Genomic DNA, 16,705 nt, shown 5'->3' with positions numbered 1-16,705 from the left:
TTTGCTAAGGGAGTCGATATATGGACTTTCGTAAATTAATAAAACGTTTAATCCCCATCATCGAATTTACTTTCATAAAAAATGATAAGTGATACCTGATACGTCAGATGTGCTGCTATTTGAAAATAAAAATTGGACAAGAATCGCTAAATTCTCATAGATTTGTCATGTTGCATGAACTTTTCGGATCGTTCTACCTTCCACTAATTTCTATTCTCTCTCTTCCCCTCTAACGTTTGACCGTGCACTGCAAAAGCGTAAAAAATTCACGCCACACGAACAAATTTATATCCTCGTGCGTTGGATTTCTCTTCGAGGTTAGTTCACAGAACATCCGCTACGAGCCGCCACTGTTCTCGACCGAAAACTGAGGTGGTAGTACGAGTCAACGACGGGTTCAGGCATAACCTCGTTCTCAAATGGTGCGACTCAACGATTGATCAGACTCATTTCGCTCGATATAACTCAACAGGGAATAAAAATAAATTGAAAAATTATTTTCAGAATTACGTTTTCGTAGAACTTTTATTTCTATAAATAATACAATCAACGGTAAGTTACTCAAGTTTTTATTTATAAGTAATTCAAGAATTTTATGCGCGAGCAGACAGTCAGCTCGTGACACGGTGACACGACTGTCACGGTCGTTTATAGCTCGTTTGCGTCGAGACAGCGTCATGATTTGCACTTTTCGAAATTCTCGCGTATTACAAAATTCATAGAAAAGAAGTTGCACAATATTTCTAACCGTACTGCAGTGGTGCTACGTATCATTACTGATTTTATCGAATTATCTGGAAGCTAACCTCTTGCATTATCCAGAAGGTAATTAACAAGAACCAATATCATTCTCATTTCCTTTTTACATTATATAATGAGACGCGTGTGTTTCATAGTAGCACTCGTTGCTGAAATCATTCAACATGACAGCTCTCGTGAACAAGGGAGATCGAGTCTTGGTCGTGGCAGGGAACGACGTGTCTCTGGATGACACGGTGGATTTTGTTGCTGCAATTGGACAACGCATCGGTGATCCCGACAAATTGCAAACTACAAATTTGTCAGATCTGAAGAAGGGTGATTTTATATTTCTTTCAAGCAGTTTTATCGTACATATAAATAATTCATTGTTTGCCTATCTTGATGTACATAATAATGAAAGAAGTATTTTTTTATTCTATATATTTTTAGAAAACCACAGCGCATCTGTCTTCAACGTTATCATCGTGATTTTCAAAGAGCCCTATACGAGTGACGAGTTCTTAGTAGAAGCATTAAGAATTTTGAAGCCAGATGGTTCACTTGTCATTTACGAACCGCTACCAGCAAGTAGGAAGTCTGCGGCACTCACCCATCCCGAGAGAATTTCCAAGCTAAAGTTGTCTGGCTTTAGAGTAAAGAACGCGGAACGGGAAAGCTTGGATAAAGATTCGGAGAGTAAAAGCCTCTTGACGAAAGTATATAGTAACGTAGAAGACGTCTGCAAAGTGTTAGCAAATAAACCATCGTTTGAGGTAAGCTTGAGGTATTTGTTTATTTATATAATATCAAAATAAATATAAATATATTAAAGAAAAATATTTTTTATCCTTCTGCAATAATATTCAGGTAGGCTCTAGCGTTCCTCTTTCATTCGCGAAGAAACAGACTAACGTGTGGAAGCTAGATGATCCAGTGGACGAGGATTTGATAGACGAGGATGAGCTCTTGGACGAATCAGATTTTGCCAAGCCAGATGAAGCGTCTCTAAGAGGTAAAAAGGAGCCAACGCTCAGGATGTGTAATAAAAAAATTAAATATACGTTTAGTTTTATATTGCACAATTGAATAGAGAGAGCTAGTGAATTTACGCGAGCCTAATAATTCTATTCTTGCAGTGTGCGGCACAACGGGCAAGCGGAAGGCGTGCAAGGATTGCTCGTGCGGGCTCGCGGAAGAGTTGAGTGGTAAAACTCCGCAGGAGGGCACTGTCAAATCTTCTTGCGGAAATGTAAGCTACAGATCATTTTCATTTTGATAATCGCATATTTTAATCTCAAATTTGACGATCACTCTTTCAGTGTTACCTTGGGGATGCGTTCAGGTGTGCCAGCTGCCCCTACCTTGGAATGCCCGCCTTCAAACCCGGCGAGAAAGTACTTCTGCCTGAGGCTCAGTTGACCGTTGATTCCTGAACTTTTTTTTTCGTAGCAATTGTGTACTGCCGTTTTGTACAATTTTCCTAATTTTATTTGAAATATTTCCCTCGCAAATATGTGTATCAAGAATATTCTTTAAATAAATTACTTACGAGTACTTAAATTATAATTCGAATTTCTTTATTTCTCGCTGTATCTCCCTCGAACGACGAAAGAAATGTAACGACGCACTGGTAATAAGATATAATCCATTTTATTTCGCTTTTATCCGTGTACAATAGCAACCAGCATTATAACCATTGTAAAGCGACGCAAAGTATGCAATGACTCCGAAGGTATATTACAAATTTTGCAGCACCTAATAATTGATCACATTTTAAGTACAATTCAATATTCAGCGTATTAAGTAATAATATATTAAATATATGTATATAATATATAGATATTTAAGATAGATATAAGAAATTCTCGAATTTTTACGCAGAAAGAATTTAATATAAATAATTATATAATAATAAATTAATCGCTCTCATGCGAAAAATAAGCTCGTTCATAATAAAAAAAGACTGGAAAATGTGCTTAATGCACGTAATACATATCCTGAGTGCATGAATTTTGAAATATAAACTGATTCTTATATAATTCTAGTTTATAACTTATAATTATAATTCTTATAATTATAATTTATAAAATAACGTAATGTACACACATTGCACACTATGCGTCGTAGGTTTATATTTTTTTTCAGGAATATAACCCTTTCACCATAAATCCACTATCCCATCTCTGGGGATGAGTGTGTGGGAGAGGGCTACCTTCCGATATTGACATGTGTCGCGCAACTTTTATATATATATGTTTTTATATATATGTATATAGTTCGCAGATGTCACAAACTTTTAGTATAAACTTATATATTAGATTTAAAAAAAGCAATGGTGACAATTTAAGTAGCGTCTATCGTATACAGGAACAAAAAGCATCGTCATGTATTGCGAATGATTTGTTGTCACGACGACAGGAACATTATTCCGTATCATAAAAGAGTAACGTAAATCCTACGAACGGAAATTAATTACTGAAAACATCATTGGTTTGTCTGGTTGGAGCGCTAGTTTAAAATCAAATAGCAGCTTTTGTTGTGTTTCATTCAACGTCGTAACGTAAAAAGGCCTGCCGATCAACCGAGCGTGACAATGCTTGCAAACCAACAATTGTACTTCGTTTTGAGTTATTACTACTATTAAAAACGACTTTGGTGCACGCAAAAGTTATATGCTTTAAGTAACTGCTAATTATATTATAATCAATTTCCACGGGTATATAGACATTAGGAAAAATAAAATCCGCGGTCATATCCTGCTTAAGAACAAAACAACAAGAAATAACATCAATCTTAATGTACAAGTGCACTATTCACCTCGCACGTGAACCATACGTAATCATACGGGAGATGTAAAACACAAAACAATTTTCACTTCCGCAATAAAACTGGAAGAAGAGGGAGAGGGAGACATAAAAGTTGGCTTCGCGTTGCGCATATCGATACAGAACGAACGTAAAAATATTCGAAGAAAGTTCCATACAAATTTTCTAAATTTTCTAACTTGTAATTAAAATAAAATTGATTTAATTAATTGAATCAGGACTTTGTTACTGGGCGATCCAGCAGTGAGGATCGTCGGCATCGTAACTCTCCATGAACGTTTTCTTATTTTATCCGGTATACACACTTCACACAGTGTAGAGCCTGTGTACGTACATTATATATTTATAGTTGCCTAGATATACCGTGTTATGTAAATTTACATATTACTCTACTATGAATTTATATGCAGCGTTCCCCGAGTTAGATTAAGACCTCAGTGTCCCGATAGCGGAATCGCGGATTCGCGCTAAAAGGTTGCCGCGAGGGCGCGATCCAACTCGAGTTCCCCACCCGCGTATCTTCGTGAACATTACAAATATGCATGTATATGTGTACATATACACATACACACTGTACAACGCGCGTATATATTGTACTCACACAGTATAATGAAAATGGTCAGTGGCGAATTATGATTATGGGAATACACGAAATGAAGGAAACGGATTCGTTAACCGGGAATGCGGGATTAGAAGCGGCTCGGTCGCGATACGAAACCACCGCGCGAATGGATTCTCCTGAGAGAAGCGAGAAGTAAGACCGAGGAAACACGGCCGTGGGGGATGAGATTACGTCAAATCATCACCTGACGAAATTAATAATGTAATTCCGTTTTACGAAGCCCGAGGTCGACGAACACGCGGCTCAGTGAAGAAACGTTACGAGGGAACTAATGACGCCTCTGCGAGGCCGCGTCGCGATCTAAATTTTCTTTTTCGGGAATGATACTTTGAGCAACGATTAGAATCACCGCTTAAGGCAACGTTTGCTTACTCCGTGACTGCGACAGCTACGTTTTCTCTACTCTACTCTGTTCTTTCTCCTCGAATTCTCTTCAGTTTGCTTGAACGTATATAGAGTTCCCTTTGAGACCAGCGACTTTTGATACAATGTTACGGGGAAAATAAGCGTGATAAAAATGAGGATGAGAGAAGACATGTGAGAGAATTTTCCGCGCCAGAGAGCCCGAGTTATATCGTCCGGCTTATCGATGCGTTATGGAACGGTTCCTAGGTACCGTGTCCACATTTCTTTTCATTATTTGGCAGTACTTGTGATTACCAGGAACTCCGTGTCGAGGAATCTTCTTACGCGTCCTTGCGTTTCCTTCGCAAATTTCATCGATATCTGGATACGTGAACGCGTTTGTGCGCGGCCACGAGGAAGAGGGATCGTGGCTTTCTGGCAGATTAGTCAAGCGTAGGGACCAGAGTCGGGTGTACAATCGTGTGTGAATCACGAGTTCGTGTTGTCCAAGAGAAAAGAAACGCGAGCGTCCACCAAAAAAAAGAAAAAAAAAACAACAGGAGTTAACTGACGAATTTAATGACTACTATATGAAGAAATGGTTCTAAGACACAGCCCTAACGTGTATGACGTACTAAGAGATAGGACTTTCTAAAAAGACCTTTGGCTTCCTTTCCCAGGATGGAGCGAGATCGTCGCCGGCACGGCGTGCCCGTGCGCGCGTCCCGCGTAAACGCGGATGCTTCCAAACTTAACAACGATACTAGAATCCGCCGTCGTCGCCGTCACCGCCGTCACCACCGCCGTCGCCGTCGCCAGCGCAGTATATACAGGCGCGGAACAACCCCGCGAACACGACCTCCAACGACGCGGTGCGACGCCCGTGCAGAGTTCCCCGCGGAATTTGCGCCATTTCATACGACGTGACGAGAGTAGTCTGTGCTAGCACGAGTTACCCTCCATGTTATCCAGCAAGGAATTCTTCTCTTCCTTTTTCGTACTATTGCTCCGTGGCACTCCGTTTCGCAATTTTGGTTCGAAACACGGCTGCAAAAGAACCAGATTTTTCAGTTATCTGTCTCACGCACCTGCCACGCCAGTTCCTGCTTCGCGAAAATGAGATGAGATGGAACTTGTGGGTAAATTCTGTGCGTTTTTAGATGAATTTTTGGCTGAGTCTGCTTAAATTAAATCTGTTATCGCGATGTTGCAAGCGATGACTGCGGCGTGAAGTAGCAATTTCATGGCGAGCATGGCACGGCAGAGCTTTGTAGAAAGTCGTACTCTTAATAAATCGTACGTTTGCGGGGTAATAAATGAGCGTTTCACAGCTGTTTCAAAGCGTGAGAAGAGAACTTGCCAGCAGCTAACGTTATCGCGTGTAATTAACGAAAGATTGCTGAATTTAGCTGATTGTTAATCGGGAACGTAACGAAAAAACAAGCCAGGATAATAAAAATAATAAAAATAGGATAATAAATAGATAAGAAATAAAAACAGGATAATAAAAATGATCGTCGCACCGAGAAATCTATGTGAACGCATTAGTAGCGATTATAAAAACATCCCGGAGATAGGGTGGCCTAACTGCCCCCTCTTTAATTATTTTGTGATAGTAGACCGATTATAGTGTCGACACTTTCTTCCACTGGCAAAGTGAATTTCGTAATGTCGCGAAAATATTTTTCTAAAGTTAAGTAAGACGGGCAATGTGGGATTGTAAAAAATAATTTGATAATTTTGCTGCTATTACATGCAACACGTTGATAATTGCTCGCATCCTCGCGGTGTGATTTTTAAAAATCCGTACGAAAGATTGCATAAAACCGATGAGAGAGTGACAAAAAATCGGTTATAAAAGTCGGTTATAAAAGTCGCATGCATGTATGATGTAAAATTTACTGCGCATTGAATATAGCGTGTATATCTCAATAACGTTACGTAATTCCTCGCGTCATTTATCTCTCCTAAGTACTATTGCATAATTCACATAAAAAAATTAAATAAAATTAATTAAATAATAAATACATGATTAAAAAGAATCATGATCTAATACTAGCGCAATACTGTTCAACTGCGCTCTCTCAGCGAGGCAGTTATTAAAAGGTCAGTAACGTGAGTGCAGTGTCTAATGCGCACAAGCGTTAGACGATTATCGATGGTCCCGAGTCGAAACATTGGCTCTAAGAGGCAAACACCGTCTCCAGATCGCGTTTTTAAATCCGACGCGGGATTTATTTAGCCGTGTCGCGGGATCAAGTGCCTCCGCTGCGAGATAAACTACCTCCTCACGATAACACGTCGTATAAATAATTATCTGCATGTAAATAATTGTCCGTAAATAATTATATGCGAACGTATGGGAGAAACGTTGGGCATGACCAACGTTTTGCGTTCGAGTCAAAGTGCGGGGGCCGAGATGCAACGTCGTGAGATTCTCGTTTCGAATTCGTTTCTTAACGCCGTCGTGATGATGGTGTTGGCGTGCTATCGGTCCCATGCGACGTTATTTAGATGGCATTTCACTCACAGTTTCGCAGATATTCATGTTGCAGCAGTTCTCTATGGTAATTTCGCACTGATTGTCCGGTATCTGCGGTCGGGACGTGAGCGGCGTCACGCCACCCTTGCTGACCACGAAGCGCCTCTTAATCCGTGGTCGCCTTCGTAATTGGTTCACGTAGCAACCGAGTCCGACGATCATTAAAAGAAGTAGAGCAATGACGGTTATGAAAATCGGTAGCAGCGTACCGCTTTGGAAGTTATCGTTAAGCGTAATCCTTTCGGCCGTTTGGTTGGCGTCCGTACACCTATATTCATGCAAGACAATTAACATCTGCGTATTTAAGTGTGTAACGTACTGTCAAAAAATATATGCATCTTCTGAGTCATAATAATTTACTAAAAAATAATAATAATTTACTAAAAAATATTAGATTTTCTAAACCGCAAGCTATAACAGAATTAAACTTCAGGAACGTGTAAGCAAATAATAAAATGCTATATGTTAGTGGTAAAGTCCAACAAAGCGTCTACGTACCTGCAGGAGGTGACGCTAATGTCGGATAATTCAGCGCGATCGCTCGCGCAATAAATCGCACAGATCTCCGCGATATCGTTCGGTTCCTCGCATCGAATCCCTTTGGAATATTTACAGCTACAGAACGGCATTCCGTTTTGGATGAAGCAGTCGCCATCGTAGAGGCAGTAACCGTTGCAGACATCCTTCTCGCATCGAGCGCCGCTAAACGTGCCTGTGCACTCGCACTCGGGCAGTCCGTGATGGTTCACGACGCATTTACCACGAAGGCAGTAATTATGACAAAGGGAAATTTCGCAGAAAGATCCGCTAAACCTACAAGGGAATTACAACTAATTAAACGGAGAAGCATCAAACTAATTCAATCGTTATTTGTCTACCAAGTTCTCCTTGTAAAATTTTAAATGTTGCGTTAGACATTTTTTTGCACAAAATTTAAAAATAAAATTAAAATGTTGGATATAGACTGTAATCGAGAAAAAAAAACGATGTCTATTCTTCTTATTAATATTTAAAAATAAAATTAAAATGTTAGAGAGAGAGAGAGAGAGAGGCTGCAATCGAAAAACGATTATTCTATTCTTATTAATATAAATATCATACATTTATATCAGTAACATCTGCTCTTTCTCCCACACAGCTTGTTTACATGCCTCATTAAATTATGTGCGACTACTCACCCTGGTTTGCATTGGCACGTGTTATTTATTTTGTTCAGCTGGCCGTCGTTTAGGCAGTAACTGGAGCTCTCGGTGGTCAAGTCCGATTCCTCCGTGCTGGTAGTTAGATTATTGAACGTCTCGGTTATCACTCGAAGCACGGGCTTCGACAGGTTCGTCCTCTTCTCCATTCGTGGTAGGATCGCCAAGCAGTCGATGTTGCCGACGTTGTCGCGCGTCACGATGCCGGCCGGATCGGCGTCCCTCTTAGAATCGTAGTACGACTTGAATTTCATCGGAATGTCCCCGGCCTTAGCGTTCTTCGGCATGGTCCAGATCGCGCTGTGCACCCAATCGGACCAGTATATCGACTCGCTGTCCACTGCCAGATAGACCGGCTGCTGATGCTTGCTGTGCACCAGCATTTCCCGCTCGCTGCCGTCCAGGTTGCTGCGCTCGATCTTAAAGTGGATCCCCTCGACATCGTCGATCCAGTAGATCTTCTGTTCCGCGTGGTCTACTGCTATCGCCAGGGGCTCGTACAGATTCTCTTTGATGACGATTATCCGATCGCTCCCGTCGAGATTGGAACGCTCGATACTAGGATCCGTGGTGTTGCTGTTCACCCAGTATATGTGACTGGAAGACAAGATTATCAGATTTGCTTAATTATTGCTGGCTTCATGTTTCTCTTACATCGGAAGGAGTTGGGTACTGATAGCTCGGAGTAAAGCGCGCAACAAGGGTTATAATTAATAATCGTTATACGTAATATTTCTAAGTAAACGTGACAAAATAGTCTAAAATGATTTAATTATAGTGATCATTGGATATCGAATTTTTATTAAATTTATTTATGTTATAAGATTTAGATGTTAATTTTTTGTCATTTTTTTACCACGGATTTTAACGCGGGAAAATTGTAAAAAAATATCATTTCCATAATAAATTTTCGTGATAGTCTAATTATCGCAGAATGCGATACATTTTTATGCGTCTCTTTGTAACGTAATATTAAAATGAGAAGCGTGCTTTCTTTCGCGAGAAATTTATTTGCCAGTACAAATTGGATTGGAATATTCCAATGGAACGTTCCAATGAAAATATACGTGTCTCTTTCGTGCTCATTTTCAATAACTAATATTTTTTTTCTTGAAATTTCAGCATTCGATGCTGACGACGACGCGACGAACAGATGCAAATAAACTGCTACGATAGCTTTCCACGTGCGATCTATTCTGGTCCCGCGGTTTGCTTCGCGTTATGCCTAAATATACAGTACGTAACTGCTAATAGTTCTATTTTACAACCAGACTTTTGTGATGCATCTATGCGACAAAAATAATACAGAATTGGTTTTCGAAATAAATGTGAGTTTCCAAAAACAATGGAGCTAATAGAAAAACGATATTTGTGATATGTGGTATTTGCAAAAATAAATATTTTTTACAGGTTTCTTTTTTGATATTCTACAATTTTTATTTCTCCTGAAATCTACGATTATTAATTGAGAAGCGCTCGGTATTTCTTTATTATGTACAGACGAGTAAGTGATAACGGGGAAGCGAGGAATTCCGATTACGTAAGACATCGCAAACGCGCGCACACACCTGTTACACACATCGAGAGCGATGCCACGTGGACTGCTTCCGGTGAGATTGTGCAAAACCACCGGGTCACCCGGTTCACCTTCCATCGGCACATGCATCTTCACGATGTTCTCCTTCAAGGCATCCGCCCAGAACAAGGTGCGCGACGGTGTGTCGAAGACGATCCCGATGATGTGCGTTCCATTCTCCTCTACGTAGACATAGAATCAAAGTTGTATAATATATAGCGCTGTAATAACGTGAGCGTCTCTTATATTGCGTCACACGGCGTCCCATGGCATTCCATGGTGAACGCGCGTGTATCTCGACTTCCCTACGTGCGAGGGATTTTCGAAACAAAAGAAATGCATGTGAGGAGCTTTTGACGCACGTAATGCCCTCGTAATGACATTTTCGATTATGCCCTTTCGGAGAAGAGATGCAGCGAGGAACATCTACGCGGATTATCGATTAATGATGACATTGGGTGCAGGGAAATTTACGCAAGTCCTTTCGATTTACGTTCGCGTAACTCTCCAATAAGTTTTCGTCAATGAAACCGGTTTAATTGAATGAATGCGAAGACGCCTGTGAAACACGCGTCATGAATCACGCGCGGCTTCCCGCGCATTTCACAAACTGCCTTTATCAAGCAGAGGCGCTTTCGTCGACGATGACATTAGAGTCACCCACGTGGACGACGTGGGTGACTATCACAAGAATCGTATTTCTGACATCAGAGACGCGAATTTCTAGCTGCATTCGAGGAAATACGATATTCCCCTCCTTTGAAAATCTTTCTATGTTACTTTTTAGATTACATATATAATTAACTTTTTTCTGTAAAGAGAAAATTTATTAATAAACGAAGAAGTTTCGCAGAAACATAGGCAGAAAACACGGAATTCCACTAATATGTATACAATTACGAGACGAGTACAAGGAAAACCGCAGTTATGTTAACGATATTCGATAACGCTCTATTTAAATCTCACCGTTCTTAAAGAACGGCGATAACGCGTTACCAATTGCATAATCTCGAGCATGTAAAAGATGACTGGCGAAAAAATAAATTAAAGAAGTGTCATAAATCTTTTTATATATTTTTCAAGTCATTTGCGGTCTTGGTAAAGATCTTTTCTAGAGTAGTCGAAAAGATTCATAATACCTTCTGTACTTACTTTTAAGCAAAGGGATCGACGTGAAATTCCTCTTCGTGAGGTCGTTACTAAATATGGACACGTTGTTCCTGGTGTCGGATAAATACATCGTTCGTGTGGTGTCGTCATACGTTACCCCAGTCAGGGCAACGGCTTCCCCGATGTTCGCTTGGCCCGTGAGTGATTGGTTCCGCGCGAAGAAGTCGATCTCGCTGCCGATCACCACGGCCAAATCTGCAAAAGAAGGAAACAAATACCTGATGAGAACCCCTGAATTAAAGTCTGATTATTTTAAATCATTATTTTAAATCAGAAAACAAGAAGTGTATCTTCTAATTAAACCGAGCAGTCAAAAATAATGCGTCGATGAATAATTAATTATAATTATAAAATGATAATTATAACTTGGAAAAAAAAGATAATGCGCAAGAAATTGCAAAATAAAGATTGCTGACGCAGTATAATTCATAGAGCTGCTCTTGAATCCTTATCATTCATTAGTCAGAACATAATCGACATTATAATTCGTGATTTCGATTGCGTCACGCGGCCGCATGAATGTTACGTAACGCATGAGATTATCGTTATTACGTGATACGTATTGATAAGGGAAGCATCTTCAATCGTGGTAGTAAAACTTCCGGGGCCGGTTCTGGGAAACTTCTACGGTTGCACGGTGCGTCACTTGAGAACCATTCCCGTGGTATTCGATTTATTTATCAGACCAATCTAACATAAATACTTGAAGTGAAAATTTTATTTTACTTATCTCTAGATCTTCATTACAAGTTTCGATTCATGATGATCATGAACGAGCTTTATACGATGATAACACTAAAGTGCATTCTAATTTCTTTTAGCGTTAATTATCGAATATCATGAGTCTCTCATTTACAAATTTTATCTTTAGAATAGTTTATATTAGATAAAAAGGGGCTCTCACATGAATTCTCTTGAGATAAGAATCTACGAGGACAAAGGCGCACGAAGTAACATGTAAGTAAAATTACTGCCGATGATCGCGATAAAACTAATGAATAAGATAAACGGTGGGCAATTATGGTAACTTCTTGGCATTTCTGAGTATTTATTGCGTTTCCGTGCATTCAGGTAGGCGAACTGTTCGATAAGATATCTCGGTTACTGTATTTTTGCTCGGACGCAGCGCAATCTTCTGCGTTACGCAGCGAATTCGCGGTTTGTCGACCTACCAACCGCCAATCAACGGGACGTTACGATTGCAATAGATCGACGCATGTACGTATGCACGCCAGACGCTGGCACGCAGTACGCACGTACGCATGCACGCCCGTACGCGTGGAAATTTCTGAAGGAGATTTCCAATATCGATCTGCATAAAAATGATCAACGTAAATCAAACTAACGAATATGCTGGAAAATACCGCGATTAAGTTGTAATTAACAATCGCGAGAGCAAAGGCACTCCCCGATCCAGCGACCTCGTTGTTGAATAATTTATTTATCGAGCTGCGACCGTTATAAATTCTTCACGATTATTGAGATAATTAAGGAGGATAGGAATTTTGTACGACGTCGATTCATTGGCATATCATGATGCGGCGATACGATTCATTGGCGTTAAGCAGACTTCGCTAATTCTGTAGCTTTCACCTTCCTAGATTTAAAATCAAACGAATGTATCGATCTAACGTGACATAATTGCAACAACCTGGTTTTTGCAATTATTTCTATTTCCATCCCGACACCGGAATCGTTCCTGTTTATCATATTTATGCCTCCTTCCATTTTTCAAATTACCAAAAACACGCGCGCTTGGAAGCTAATAGATTCAACCGTGCTATTAAGTTACCGTGAGCTAAACAGATGTATTTTTCTTCTTTATTGCGGACTGCTATGCATTATGCATTACGCGAAATATCATAAATAAGATCAGCCGATCCCGTAACGCCCAGTTGCCTCCGATTACGCCTTTGATCTTCGTCCAATCAGGTGATACTTGATTGAAACGTGATACTTATTAAGACTCGCACAATGTATATTTGACGCGCAAGTGTTATTCCATTATCCACATTATCCACGTGTTATTTGCTCGATCAAGCGGAACGCGTACAGTTTCATTAAGAATTGACGCAAAAGATATCGGCGGGATTTGCGGATGTGTCTTCTTCGATGATCAACGGCGCAGATAATCGCGCGATGATCGCATTTCGAGCATCGTCGAATGTTCGCCGGCCTCTTGACCTCGCAAATTATCTTTGTAAACTATTGCACGCTTCGGATCGATATGAATCCGTGTCCGCGCGAAGACGCACAAAGTTCACCGCCGGCGCCGTGTCGAAAGCGTCGCACTTTGCGTAATTCGAGAATAATCGGAAATGCCCGTCTTAGACATTTCCGAGCGAATCACGTGCGTGAGCAGGCACGTTTGCACGAAGCATCGAATTTTTGTCGCTCATCGTCAACGTCTTGTTTACCAGGCTGCGAGTTTTTTTCACTTGAGTTCGCAGGCACGCGAGTTTTCATACGATTTGCATCTGATTCGCTGCACGCACGTTGGAATCCCAGCCGCTAAATTCCACTTCCGAAGCTGCGCAATTTTTCTTACATTCCTTACGCATAATTTGATCATAGTGATACTCTCACTAATTGCTTTAACGCTCATGACAATTGAATGTGCAGCAATCAAAGTAATTGCATAATTGCCTCTCGTAATATTATTGCACGTTATAAATCATTAATACGATTAAAAAAAGATGATGAAACGCATTTGATCTCACTTATGCATAATTTTCCTGTTGTGTGATATGGAAATTGTGTAAACATCAATATTTGGATCGTGTAAAGAGATATTACAGGGGAATTTCTAGATTGTGCAACTAAACGCGTCAGAGAAACGGAAACAGTTATTTCCCAATTAATATTATTATTTATATTTTCGTGCTCCGCGGCTTGATGTCTTTGATCTTTGACTACTGGCTTTTCCGCGGCGAAATATCGTCAACGCTCAAGCTGCTGTCACACATCGATCATGTGCTCGGCATCTCACGCGTATCAACGACACGCTGAGATGAACGCAAACTCCTAAATCGCAGACTTTCTAAACCATTTCGATTAATTTTTTATAAACGTTTCTCTCTCTCTCTTCTTTCTGTCTCTCGCACTGCATGGAAACTAAACCAGGAACTAATTCAAGGTGCCACGCGGCTTCGTGCTTCCTGTTACACCTTCGAACGCGATAAGGTCACGCGATCTCGCCGATCTCGCCGCTCCGTAGAAAAAGACACGCGCGAATCGCGATTATCGCGCGACCTTAAACGTGACTGTCAAAAATCGCCCGAGGACCCGACGATCGCCTGCGACTTGCGATGCGGAAATCGTTCGTTTCTTCCGATCGAATTTCGCGATTGCCGCTCGCTCCCATTTCCCATTGACGTGCGTGCGTGCGTTCGCGCGCGCGGCGATCACCCTTTGGCCGCTGTGACATTCGTTACGTAAAACAGGTGATGGAACGTGGGACGACGTGTCAGTCACGCAAACGGGAACGGACGATCGGCGATCGTCGGCGACGCCGCCGAGCGCCGGTCGTCTCGCGATGTTTCATTCAACTTTTCGGAATAGCCGCGTTCCGCGAGGAACGCGACGCGCGAAAAAGCGCACCGCCGAAAGTGGCGTACGTGACGAGCGGCCGCGGGTGAATGGAGTCGGCGCTGGCGCACCGACACGTGCGTACGCGCGCACACGTACGGCCACACGGACGGGCGGCACCCGCGCGCGTGCACGTGTGCGTGTCGCGATGCGACCCGACCCCCGTGGTGCCGCGACTTCCCGGCACGGCTGGCCGCTACCGGCGCCGCGTGTCACGACTTTTAATGATAACCGCGATTAGTTTCTGTCACAAGTTTATTCTCTCTCACAACTTACCCCAAGATCTGGCGTACGTCGTGGTCACGAGGGTACAGAGCAGCAAGAGGGTGACTGGCAGAAGGTGTCGTGCGTTAGTGGAAATCATGACTGGTGATCATCGGACACCCGCGCGGACGAATCGAGATGAGGCGAGGGGATACGCGCGAGCGACACGGCGAGAAGGACCACGGGGACGAATCTCTCCTCTCTCGTCTCACGGGCACGCACGCCGAAAATACGGTACGTCCTCCTCTCACGGCGGCCGTGCGCGAACTGAGGTCGCGCGCCACTCTCGGCGACTCCGCTCCGCAACGCGCGTCGCGATGCGCCGTAGACGCCTGTAGAGACGACGCTAATCTTAAGGAGCACGCGGTGAGCGGTGACGGACGTGTCATCTTGAATTTGATCACGAGAGCCTCGTTCCTGCAATCTGTAATTATCTGTTATGTTAATAATCCGGCTTCATTTAAATAAAACATGCATCAAGTAAATCAATTAATTTTACGGTTATATATACACGTGGCCGATTTTATTTTAAACGTAATGTAAATGTATTTGGGATAGATTTGAAATTTAAATGCACTTTAAATTTGGTATACATGCATTTGAAATTTAAAGTTTAAATTCATTTGAAATTTAATTAGAATACACTTGAAATCTGTATTCGATTTGAATTGATTTGATGTTTGAATTTATTTATTTAGTTATTGATATATTTTGCTTTTTTGCGTTTCCGTTAAAATTTTCCGACAATTTGATTTATTTGTTTCATATAGATGTAGCTTCAGATTGTCGATATAATCGAGGCACACAGTATGAATTATAAAATGTGTTCTTAGCTGCGCAGCGTTCTGAATTGGATGAATTGTTCGCGATGAAACGCAAACGTCCCGTTAATTCGCTCATGAGGTCACACGCTTTAATCGCTAATTGTTAAATTATGATGCAATTTAAATTTAATTAATGCATTCACGTTCTGTAATGTCATTGCTATTTATCGTTTCCTTATCCTTATAATCATTTAATGTTGATGTAGGAACAGTTATCTTGCTACTGTACTAGAAAACACGTTTCACATATCACAATGTTAATGTTTTATGAATCTGCATTTATTTTTTATTAACTTTGTAATTATTATTTATTTTTTATTGTTTTGCAAATTTGTTTTCTTCTAGCAAATCACAAAGACTATGATTTCTTATGCACAAAATAAAAAATTTTAATATAAAAATAAAAATTATAAAAATAGAAATATTTGAAGATTAAATGGAAAATGAAGAAAAATGAGGCTCTACGCCATTGTGCAATTGCATGTCTTGACTTTATGGCTGACTCGCTCTGATTTTCCCTAGATCTTTATTAAAAGGAGTCCTTATGTCTCGGCTGTTGCTATTCAGGAGCGTAATGCGAAGGTGAGAGCTTCATTACAGATTTGTGTGCTACTTTAATTTTTCGCGGCATCGAATCCGAGAGCCGATGCTCATTCATTCCTTTTCAGGACGTATTGATTGAGGTGAATACTTGAAACAGATTTCCTACAGACATAGGTAAACTGTATTTGGAAGGAAAACATTTTTTAATCTATTTTGTGAGTTTTTCAAACTTGATATGCATAACAAAATAATTTGTAAATTTGTAAATTTAGGTTTATTTTAATTATGGAAATTTTTGATAAATCGAAAATTGCATTAAACTATTTTTAGTAATTATGGTGTATAATATCTAGCATTTGAAATTACCCGCCAAAGTTTTACAGTTACTTTGCGCTGATAAGCGAATACCTTTCTTGTCCTCATCAAAGCATGCTGTATTATCAACGCTCGGTTATCACGTTATGTA

At 40.8% G+C, this 16,705-nt stretch overlaps 2 protein-coding genes across 3 annotated transcripts; one reads left to right on the top strand and one right to left on the bottom strand.

Annotated features, from left to right (window-relative positions):
- Positions 1–394: 394 nt before the first annotated feature.
- LOC105280168 (anamorsin homolog) lies at positions 395–2,304 on the top strand. Of its 2 annotated transcripts, none has more exons than XM_011340484.3 (6): positions 395–825; positions 897–1,077; positions 1,192–1,514; positions 1,609–1,753; positions 1,878–1,990; positions 2,061–2,304. In XM_011340484.3, the coding sequence occupies exons 2-6, from the start codon at positions 924–926 to the stop codon at positions 2,172–2,174; spliced, it is 849 nt and encodes a 282-aa protein (XP_011338786.2). In that variant the 5' UTR covers positions 395–825; positions 897–923; the 3' UTR covers positions 2,175–2,304. The 2 variants fall into 2 exon arrangements, with proteins under 2 accessions (XP_011338786.2, XP_011338780.2); XM_011340478.3 differs by having other exon boundaries at positions 396–825; positions 900–1,077.
- Positions 2,305–2,377: 73 nt separating this feature from the next.
- LOC105280194 (protein cueball) lies at positions 2,378–16,060 on the bottom strand. The gene is made up of 7 exons (XM_011340514.3): positions 14,885–16,060; positions 11,003–11,215; positions 9,843–10,032; positions 8,254–8,871; positions 7,574–7,888; positions 7,064–7,343; positions 2,378–5,580 (listed from the first exon to the last, which is right to left on the bottom strand). Exons 1-7 carry the CDS (start codon positions 14,970–14,972, stop codon positions 5,476–5,478), a joined length of 1,809 nt encoding a protein of 602 aa, XP_011338816.1. The 5' UTR covers positions 14,973–16,060; the 3' UTR covers positions 2,378–5,475.
- Positions 16,061–16,705: the final 645 nt, after the last annotated feature.

The sequence above is a fragment of the Ooceraea biroi genome, chromosome 8 (genome assembly GCF_003672135.1).
Source record: "Ooceraea biroi isolate clonal line C1 chromosome 8, Obir_v5.4, whole genome shotgun sequence".
Taxonomy (NCBI): Eukaryota; Metazoa; Arthropoda; class Insecta; order Hymenoptera; family Formicidae; genus Ooceraea; species Ooceraea biroi.
Note: the sequence above shows the minus strand (reverse complement) of the source record. Positions and strands in the feature narration are given on the sequence as shown.

What these genes read in the sequence shown, in the direction of transcription:
- LOC105280168 (XM_011340484.3), top strand. Translation starts at nt 924, where the DNA reads ATGACAGCTCTCGTGAACAAGGGAGATCGAGTCTTGGTCGTGGCAGGG. An exon ending in TTTGTCAGATCTGAAGAAGG is followed by an intron (nt 1,078 to 1,191) that starts GTGATTTTATAT and finishes ATATATTTTTAG; the next exon opens with AAAACCACAGCGCATCTGTC. An exon ending in AGATGAAGCGTCTCTAAGAG is followed by an intron (nt 1,754 to 1,877) that starts GTAAAAAGGAGC and finishes CTATTCTTGCAG; the next exon opens with TGTGCGGCACAACGGGCAAG.
- LOC105280194 (XM_011340514.3), bottom strand. Translation starts at nt 14,972, where the DNA reads ATGATTTCCACTAACGCACGACACCTTCTGCCAGTCACCCTCTTGCTG. An exon ending in ATTAGCGTCACCTCCTGCAG is followed by an intron (nt 7,344 to 7,573) that starts GTACGTAGACGC and finishes GCATGAATATAG; the next exon opens with GTGTACGGACGCCAACCAAA. An exon ending in ACATGAATATCTGCGAAACT is followed by an intron (nt 5,581 to 7,063) that starts GTGAGTGAAATG and finishes GTTCTTTTGCAG; the next exon opens with CCGTGTTTCGAACCAAAATT.